The sequence below is a fragment of the Atta cephalotes genome (assembly GCF_000143395.1).
Source record: "Atta cephalotes unplaced genomic scaffold scaffold00059, whole genome shotgun sequence".
NCBI lineage: Eukaryota > Metazoa > Arthropoda > Insecta > Hymenoptera > Formicidae > Atta > Atta cephalotes.
In genome coordinates, this window is record NW_012130123.1 from 1,302,375 (window position 1) to 1,312,905 (window position 10,531).

The window sequence follows — 10,531 nt, forward strand, 5'->3', positions numbered from 1 at the left end:
ACTATATATATATATATATATATATATATATATACACATATATAACTTTAATTTTTAATATACTCAGTTTCTCTCAAAGAATTGTTAATAACATTTTTTTTATGACTAATTATTATTAAAAAATTGTATTAAAAAGTGTAATTATCTGAAATATAACATTATTTTCGAGTTGGCTTTGCACTAAAATATACTGAATCTTCGGAATAATAGAACAACGGTACAACGATGTATGTAGAATTGTTTTTATGACGTCAAAGAATAGCACATACTTTTTACGCTGTGTTATTGTGAAACGGACGTGTATTTCAGATATTTATTTTTGTCATTCCATTTAGGTTTCTCGATTTCTAACACGTTTATTTTAGTTTATCCAATTCGCATCTACATGGTCGAAGACCTCGAACAGCTGTTTTCATTGAAACTCAAATCGAAGTTTAAACCTAACTATGGTAATCACAGTTGGAATTTTTATCTGTTGCAAAAAAAATGTATTTATATCTAAAAATCAGACATACAAATATATGTTATATAAAGCATATAGTACTATACTAAAAACTTTAAAAATCTAACAGGAACGATACTTAATAAAAAGCGTTTGTGCGCGAATTTGAATGATTCAATTGTGTGTATTAAGAGTAAACCTTTGTTCAATTGAGTCATTCATGTCTTGCGCAATTTTTTCTTTGAAATATTAGGAATACCTAGTTAAACATTGATCTCTATTTTTTCTTTTTTTTTAACACACAACTTTTTAAAGACTTTTTAAAAACTTGTTAAAGTATAGAGTAAGGTAGCACAATTTCATGATATAATTCTGACCATAATAAGATCTAAATTCAATTTCAAGATTCAAGTTGGTAATCTCATTTCTAGAGGAAGGATATCATTAAACAGGGAAAAATTAAATTCGAAGAGTGAATTCATATCTTATTTTGTTTAGAATTATATTACATTAGAAACTATATTATCTTAGCTTATATAACAATCACTTAATTATTTTTGTATATTTATAAAAGTCCAATTTATTATTATTGATTGTAGCTTTGTTATCATGCTTTTCACGAAATTATACTTTTATGAGATATTCATAAATGTAAAAATGACATGAAAATTAACCCGGGATATGAACGACCTATCGTATGTAGTAAAAGAAAAATATTGTGAATATTAAAGGAGTAATAAAAAAGTATTTTTATTTTTTGATGTTACACATGAGTCCTCGAATACATTTTTAAAGCCCAAGAGAGCACCGAGTCAATGCAAAAAGAAAGCTAATCAATTTTGTTCATTGCTTCTTATAGAACCAAGCGTGATACATTTACAGATTACAGAAATTCATGGAAGTATCCAGACTCGTATCAATATATTTTAATACGCGCTCCATTCATCAAGCTCATACTGAGGCGAATATTCTATTATGGCGATATTCTATATTCTGTCCTGCATCATAAAGCACAGGCCATATTTTGTGTTTCCCTATACACAATACAATTCATGAACCTGTTTTATCGAACCGAGAGTAGTTTTGCAAGCGAAAAATTGTTATTTATGCGTGCTATCGTCGTGGATTTATGCGAAATTCTGCTGCGAGAATCATTTCTCGCTGACATATCAGTAATCCAAGATTACTGATTAAAGGTTAGAGTAAAGTTATTATTTCTCTTGTGGACGAGACGTAGAATAAAGAGGACTCTGTGCGCTCAAGTCCTCTGAGATGAGAAATCTGTAACTTGCTTCTAATAAGAGTTTACGTTTCTCATTACAGTTTCGATGTGGAAAATGGCGCCTCGACTTTGGACGGCGGCGCCGGCGGTGGCGGCGGCGCCTCGCCAAGCGCAGGGCTTGTTCTCCAGACGCTGCCCCAGAGGAGGGAGAGTTTCTTGTACCGAAGTGACAGCGACTTCGAGATGTCGCCGAAGTCGATGTCTCGAAACAGCTCCATCGCCAGCGAGAGGTAAGCATCCTCAATTATTTTTTTTTTTCCGATTTTTTCCTTTCTACCCCCCTCGCGACGTTATAAATCGATTATCAGTAAATCGGGGCTTATATGAATAACGAAGATAGATTGATGAAGGTTGTTTCGACGCTGCTTGGACGAAAAAGCCCAATAATACTCTTTTTTAAACGCAATCATAGAAGAGGATTTATTAGCTTTATGAAGAATATTGATGGAATGTGAAAGAAACATTCATTTATTTATTATAAAACGCGATACGTGATTTTAATGATATTTATCATATCATACTTCACTGCCTGCTCGTGAATTGCACGCATTAATCAAATAATTTTGTAATCTATTTTTTTCTTATTTATTGAAAAGAATTATTTTTCTGAAGTATCTAGAAATTTAACTAAAACAAAAAATCCGAAAATCCGAAAATCCGAAAATAATTTTGTTAGATTATCAAAATAATTAAACTAAATCAAAATCAAAATAATTAATGTAAAACACTTAAACATAATGAGCAAAAAATTTGATATTCTTACAAATTTGAATGTTTTACATAATTATTTTGATGGTTCAACAAAGTTATTTTCAGATTATCTATATCTAGCTAAATTTTTTGATATTTTAACGAATTTTTTTCATGCACGGAGAGCAACGACTGAAGGATCTAAAAGTTTAGCTAGATACAGATCTGAAAATAAATTTTACTAGACTATAAAAATAATTTTGTGCTTAAATTGATTGTTAGAATGTCAAAACTTTTTGCTGTGTTGCTCGTTACGTTTGACATAATCCTTCCACATAAAAATTTTGATAATCCAACAAAATTAGATTTTCAAGTCTGTATCCAGCAAAAGTATTCTCTCCGTGTGTAGTTAAAAGTTTTATTCACAAGAAGTTTGACAATTAACTTACTCCGTTATAAGTTGCAAAAAGAAAAATTTGCATGAGAAATACTTAACTAAAGAACGTATTTATAAACGTATTTATTTTATAGTATTTATCTTTTACATGCAAAGAAATCTAAAGTTCGATTTTACTTTAAATGTATTTTGTAAAAAACGCATAATTATACAAGCGTTGAAGCAGCGTTCGTACAAAATATACACAACACAAATTAACACAATTCTGCACAGGAAGAACTATTTCACCCTATTTATTTATTCAAATCGCATTGGGTGAATTATTAATTTACAATGACGCAATGTTCGCTTAAATTTCAAAATAATATTATAATATACATATGTGTTACAAAATCTATATGCATGCACATTATAGCATTTTCTGCAATTCTACGATTGAAAATTTTATCGCGTGTTCGTTCGGTTGTAAATTAATCGTAATGTTCGTCGCTCCGCTATTTACTCTGGTTACTAGTTACGTACTACTGGTACTAGACAGTACCAGTCTGTAATATCATTGGAGGTTGTGGGAAAGTTTTTGCGACAACGAAGAGAAACATGTATCGATAATGCAGGTGCCTTCTTCGTAGATATCATAGCTTCAGACGAAAGTCGATAAAATAGAGAACGGAAGAGATCTTTGTTAGTGGCGCCAACAATATTGCCGGCAAGATACGTTATCTTCCCTTGAAATAGTTGAATGATAAACGACTCAGATGATTAACACGACTGTATCAATTACGCAAATTACTATACTACACTATTACTATACTATTTTAAATTTGATTTTATCATTAATTAAAAAATAGATTAATTAAAAAATAGATTTTTGTAATGTACGAACGTGTGATATTTTCGTTGTCTGCAATTGTGATTTATGCGTGTAACAATGTCATTTGGTCCCACAATATACATACATAATCAGTTCGTAATTTGTCTTCGTGCTTTTATGTATCTTGACAAAGTCTCATAGCTTTTTGATGACGATGATGCTTACTTGGTTCTTACTTTTTCTCACACACAGATATATCATTACTTCACTGCATACACATACGTTCCAATCTACAGCGGAATGATGTTTCCGAATATGTTATTATCCTATAATAAAATCGTAATAATATTATTTATAGATATTTATTTATAGAAATGAATTATGTTTACACAGAAAGAATGATTGTGCCGAAATAACTAAAACTTTAGATGTGAATATAGACCTGAAAATAATTTTATTGGACCATAAAAGTAATTACATAGGAATCTCAATTATAATGAGTAATGCTGTAAAAAGTTTGAATATTCTAGTAACAAGTTCGAATGTGTTACATAATTATTTTGAGAGTTCAACAAATTATATTATATTTTCAGATCTGTATCTAAATTTTTAGATACTTTAACGAAATCATCATTTCCGTGTATCCGCATTTCCTCAATTCGAGAAACTGCAGATCTAAATTTTGATTCATTTTACGCAATTCTAACGTTTGATATCTTGAGATGATATCGCACTGACGTAAAGTGTAATGTGGAAGCATCATCTATTTGCTGTTGTCTATTTAAATGTTTTACCGTCGCTAGTGGGTGTTGGGGTTTGACGATATGATGTATGTGATCCTTGGGTTGCAGGTTCAAAGAGACAGAGCTTCCTGTCGAGCGAGCGTATGTACTCGATCCTATTATCTAACACTCATTTTTGTTTTATTCCACATTTAGATTCCACACTAACAAGCCATTCAACACCCCCGTATATGATCACCAATGTAAAGCAACATCCTAATAATTAACCTAATATTTCACTAATATAACTTTACGTGGGCGACTAATCTGTTTCCTGAATAGTAATGATAAACGTGCATGTTACGTTTCCATGTGAAATTTTTTATCTCTATTGCAATTTTATATTTTAACGTTGCGAATGTTGTCTACCTTTGTCGTTAAATTTAATTAATTCCTATTTTAATTGAATATATCTCTTACAAACGTGATTGCGTCATTTTGCCACTAGGTAAAATATATCCAGTTGACATCAACTAAAAATAATATAATATTGTATAATATCAATGTAATTTCGTACTCAACAATAAATGTAATATAACATATAGTATTACATAATGATTACACTGTTGAGTGAGAAAATATAATTAATAGTTTCAGTTGATACTGCAAAATTAGTTGAGATAATAATACAATTAAATAATTATTAATTATTATTATTACCAATCCGAGATGTTAAAAAATTTTGTTAATTGATCGTTAAAGATTTACAGACTATATGATTGTGCAATCTACGCTTGTGAGCCTTATAATTTGGGACTTTTTATTGTTTTTAAATTATATCAATTTATGTATTTCTCCGATAATTTCTCTTTGGTGGTCGCAAACTTGGACACAAAATCGCATCGATATCTCACGTATACGCAACGAATACACAGCTTTAGCATAAAATCATGCAAATTTCGCGCTTATGCAACAGCGACATTGCTTTACGAAATATTACGTAACATTGCTGATTTAGAACGTAGATTTAGGTGGCTAAAATGGGCATAATCCATGTTGAGTCCCGTCATCATTTCTACATTATAGAGACATTGTAAAAAAAAGAGATTACATTCGCTGCGTAATAATTAATATTCTCTTGCTGCTTTTCGCCGGTCTTTCAGTTCAGAGTTGGAAATGTCGAATACATCGCGTACTATATTTACGCTTGCCTATTATCGTGTCTGGCAAATTTTGTTCTGTACGGTAAAATGCGCGCTGTACGTGACAATATAGTAATGTTGTTTGATCGTCGAATTACGATAATCTTTCACGTTTTGCGAGTTAGGCATAAGTATTACTAACTGCATGTTGAATATAGTTGAACGTTATCAAATAAATACGAATATTCTTATTTTCAGGATATTTACCGATCAGTACAGGTAAGTTGCATCATCACGTAATTTAAGTATCGTAAGTTAAGTCGTCCGCAATGTCGTTACAAGCTGCAGTATGATTGGATGATTGTGTCTCGATTGTCGATTAACACTCAATTTACTATTCCACGTCTGTCATATAAAATCCATTTATTTAAAAGGAAAAAACTTTAACACGAATTATTTGTTCATCGGAGTACAGTAGTACGATTTGAGAGAATAAAATTGCGGATGCTTCTCGCACGGTATTGCAATAATAGTTCATGAAAGTATCACATTAAATAATAATTCTTGGAAGTACCATTGCACAAAAAATGGAAGAAAGCATTTTTTAATAATTTGTTAATGCTATCATCTTTTGATGTAGAATGCGACATAGCTACTATAATCGTAGATTAGAATTTATGCATTATGTTTCCTCGCGATTATTGCGCTGTATATACATCTCCCATTATTCTGTCAGACGTATTACGACAGGATTTTGCATGCGAGTCTCATTTTATGATAGAATAAGTGCAACGTGAGTGCACACGAGTGGAACTGCAGGGGTATGCAAATATTTTTATCTAAAGTGGTATTAACGCACGGATTGATAGTGTAGCTTTTCACTTGCATCTGCCGTGACGCGTAAACGCCTACTGTCTTCCGGAGGAATTTATTATATAATTTATATTTTATAATGATAGAAAAGGGAAAGAAAAAAAAAATCCGCACGGTTACCTGTAAATAGGAGATACACGCTTAAACAATTAGATCTTTACGTATCTTATTGTATTAATGTAAATAAAACTAGCGGGATATTCTGATTTTTTATTTTACATGACATTTTATTTTATATTCCTGAAGATTATTAATTGTTATTAAATACAAGAAAGAATAATTTTGTTGAAATATCTAAAAATTTAGCTAGATGCAAATTTAAAATTGCTTTTTGCTATTGTTAGACCTACATAAAAATAATTATGTAGGAAAGACAAATATGATATGAGGTATACTGAAAAAAATGTTGACATTCTAGTAACCATCTTGGGCGTTCTATACAATTATTTGAATAATCCAACAAAATCATTTTTAAATCTGTATTTAGTTAAATACAGATAGTAAATTTTTAGAGATGCTTTAAAACCGCATTTTTCCTTGCAAGTTAATGACTTACTGATAATTCTTCGCGATTGAAAATTTGCATTACCGAATAAATGGTGAATGGACGATTTAATTATTTAAGTTCTTCAATTGTTACGAGCGAAAAGGTGAAATTATCACTAAACTTCGCGTCTATGGATATTGCATCTGACAGGCCTGAAATTAGATTTTCCGAAGCGCAACAATTATTTCCGGCGTCACGACTTAATCACCGTTAACGACACTTCGTGGACATGCCTATATGCGATCGTTTGTACCAACTTCAATTACCAACTTCGTTTACGATCATGCGGGAAACGATCGCTGGTTTCGAGACATGCCGAAAAGCAGGATTGACATTGCGCTTACGAGAGTAAGCTGTTCCACTCCTGTGTGAAGCTAACTTCGTTACCTCTTCTACAATAATATATAGAAATTTATGCCTCGCAGTATATTCGCAATCGGCGAACTAATGCAACGCATCCATTTAATTATAAGACACAAATTGTTCGGAATATTGCCAGAGTTACGCGAGAGCGATCCATCATAATCACGTGTTTCAATCCTGTATATCTGGAGAGCGTCCAATTTAAACTTCTCAAATTCAATGAAAATACTTGAATGGCTTTAAGCGATGAAATTAACTTTTGAGTGCTACGCAAGCAATCCTTTAGAAAATCTGTTAGATCGTTTCAGATTTTGTTTTGATTGTATTTGAAAAAAAGTGACAAATTTACTCGCGAACGAAATTCCTCTGTTCGTAGAAAAATTGACTGTATAATTGGCTGTATTGTGTCGTGTGTGTTTCTGATCTAACCCATGACCCCCTAGTCGACAATATAAGCTAGACAGACTGAATGCGCTTAATTATTGTGTTCGTTAGTCTTCTACGTTGTTTCACGCGATCTCGGCGTGCCGTAACAGAATTGTTTACTCATGCCATGAATAATTGTGGAATCGCTCTAATTTTTTCATCCCATACAGCACATAATTTCAAGATACGTTCTCAAGACATTTATTTTTTTTCAGAAAACTTTCCTAAAAATGTTCTAAGACGTCCCTTAGATAAAATATACTATATGGGATAGCATATTTCCTTTAAAATTCGCATTCCCAACAGTAAATATACTCTAGAGATTTGTTTTCTGTGGCTGAACTAGTAATACTTTGGAACTTAAAGTGAAATAAATATATGTTTAATATTTGATGAAAAAATAAAAAAGAAAGTTTTAATATATACTAATGTAGGAATGAAAAAAAAGACCTTTAGCTAGATAAATACTTGCAGAAATCCGAAAATATTATTCGCTTTTTTTCATATTGTAAAATCACGTGAGAAAAGCGAGTATAAAGCTATCCACAGTGAATCGTTTTATTCTTATTTAATGTAGACAAACAACAAGGATGTAATGATTTACTGTGTTACACTGTGTCTGACTGTGTCCTTGCTGGAAAGCATTCTAGTTGCACATTCGCAATTACGGAATTGGAAGTACTTCTGTAACCAGACGATTGTTTTCTTAAGTTTTTTTATTACGTAATCCGATGTGGGGCAGTTTCATGCGAAAAAAACAGTATATACAGTGAGCAAAAATATTCGTACACAGGGGAAATTTTTTTATAAAAGAATTCTTATTCGTAGAAAATATTATAAACATTAATTAGCAACTTTATACAATGAGTATATTCTGTTCTGATATAAACAAAAGAGTGTTTATAATTTTAGAAAATTTCTCGACTGTACGAATTCTTTTTGTGCGTCTAAGTAATACAATTTTTTGTTTTCGTTTATTTTTATAAGAAAGTGTATTTTTAATTATTACATGTCTTTTTAATTATTTAATTAAATATTTAATTAAATTCAATTATTACATGTTTTTTTAGGTAAAATAATTTTGAAAAATATAGAGTTTACTTTATTCTTTGTTAATGAGTTGCTAATGTTTATTATTTAAAAATAAGATTTTTAAAAATAAGATATTTAAAAATAAGATTTTTTTTTAAATATTTTTTAAATATCTACTCTGTATGAATATTTTTTGCATTCACTGCATACGCAAAAAAATTATGTATGTACGATATCTGCCGACCGCAAGTATCGTACAAATTTCCTAAAAAATCAATATTGACCGACGTATATCAAAAGTCTAGATGGTATCATTTTTTTTGCACAGATGAATTTATTCTCGTGTTTATGCAATACGGGCGATAGCGAAGAAAAAAAAAGAAAGAATACGTAATTTTTGAAAAATGCAAATAATGCTTTAGCATATGTAAATTGTTTATGTAATTCGTTTATATTTTAAGACACATTCACGATGTGAATAAACAACTCGACTTCCAATATATATATACTTTCTGTAGAAGTATGCAAAATATTAAAGTATCTTCTGTAATTACAAAAAAGCAATTTGCAATTGTGAAAAAAAAATTGTTTAGATTATTACATTGTTTCTTTAATAACGTTCGTATTTGTCAATAAATCTTGAAATCTTGTTTATATGATATGTGTTAGAAAACTCAAATATTCTTAAGTGGATCTTAACGATTTTAAGATCAATGATAAAGTATTTATATACGCGGAGACACATGAACATTTGAACATGTTCATTAACTTTTTTATGGCAAAGAAAAAAACACGCTCGCTTTGCAGTGACTTGCATGATGCTCGACATATTTGTTACACGCGAATCACTTTACGATGTTGCAAGCAGCAGAGATTGCGTAGAAAGATAAAAAAATGTTTTTTTCTTAATAAAGAGAGCTTTGTTATTCAAATTTCCGTCATTAATTTTGGAATTTTGAGCACGATACAAATAACGTAGCAAGAGCAAAATACAGAGAACGAAATAGTAGAAAATAATCGAAGAAGAAGCTTTTGGGTCAAAATAATTAAGTCACTAAATTATATGAGAAATCACAAACGCTCATCATGCTTTATGATTGCTTCTAATATAGTTGATGGTCGTGTTACATTGAGGTATCCGACGAACGTTTCTCTCTGTATGCAGATTGAGCGGTCACAATTAAAACAGCCTGTTGACTACGCATTGCGGTACTGTATGTAGTAATAATTACATACAGCAAAATCCACTATAAATAGATGGAAATTATGCATTGGAATATAATGTAGATATAAATTGAAGTTGTTGTATAGAAGGAATATTGCCATTCCTGTTGTTTGGGACATTTTACTTTATAATTATGAAATTATTTTCCATGTTATTCTAAAGTTAAATATATAATCATGTAACATTTTATTTTGAATAGGATAAGATGATATAATTTCAAACATGATATACTTCTGAACGAAATAAGATTTGAATACAATTTTTAAGATTCAAGTTTAATTTTTTCCTATTTGATGACACTCTTCAGTACCACAGGCTGAGAACAGGATTGTCAAACTCGAAATTAGATTCAAATCTTATTTTGTTCAGAATTATTCGGAATTGTACCATCTTGTCCTATCTTAGAGACCTTATAACAGAATCTGACTGCAAACAATTTTTTTCAAAATTTTCATTATTAATTTATGTTATTAATCCTACACAAAAGAAAGTTATATTTTTGTGTGTGTGTGTGTGTGTGTGTGTGTGTGTGTGTGTGTGTGTGTGTGTGTGTGTGTGTGTGTGTGTGTGTGTGTGTGT

The 10,531-nt window shown here is 30.7% G+C and overlaps 1 protein-coding gene across 1 annotated transcript in view; it reads left to right on the forward strand.

The window, feature by feature from the left end:
* LOC105623599 (cAMP-specific 3',5'-cyclic phosphodiesterase-like) overlaps positions 1 to 10,531 on the forward strand; it is a gene marked incomplete at its 3' end in the record, with an annotated part of 95,477 nt that overhangs the window by 63,442 nt on the left and 21,504 nt on the right. The window contains exons 2-4 of the mRNA XM_012204987.1: positions 1,766 to 1,954; positions 4,474 to 4,506; positions 5,745 to 5,765. Of these exons, the coding sequence (XP_012060377.1) occupies positions 1,766 to 1,954; positions 4,474 to 4,506; positions 5,745 to 5,765 (243 nt within the window). The remainder of the gene's footprint in view (positions 1 to 1,765; positions 1,955 to 4,473; positions 4,507 to 5,744; positions 5,766 to 10,531) is intronic.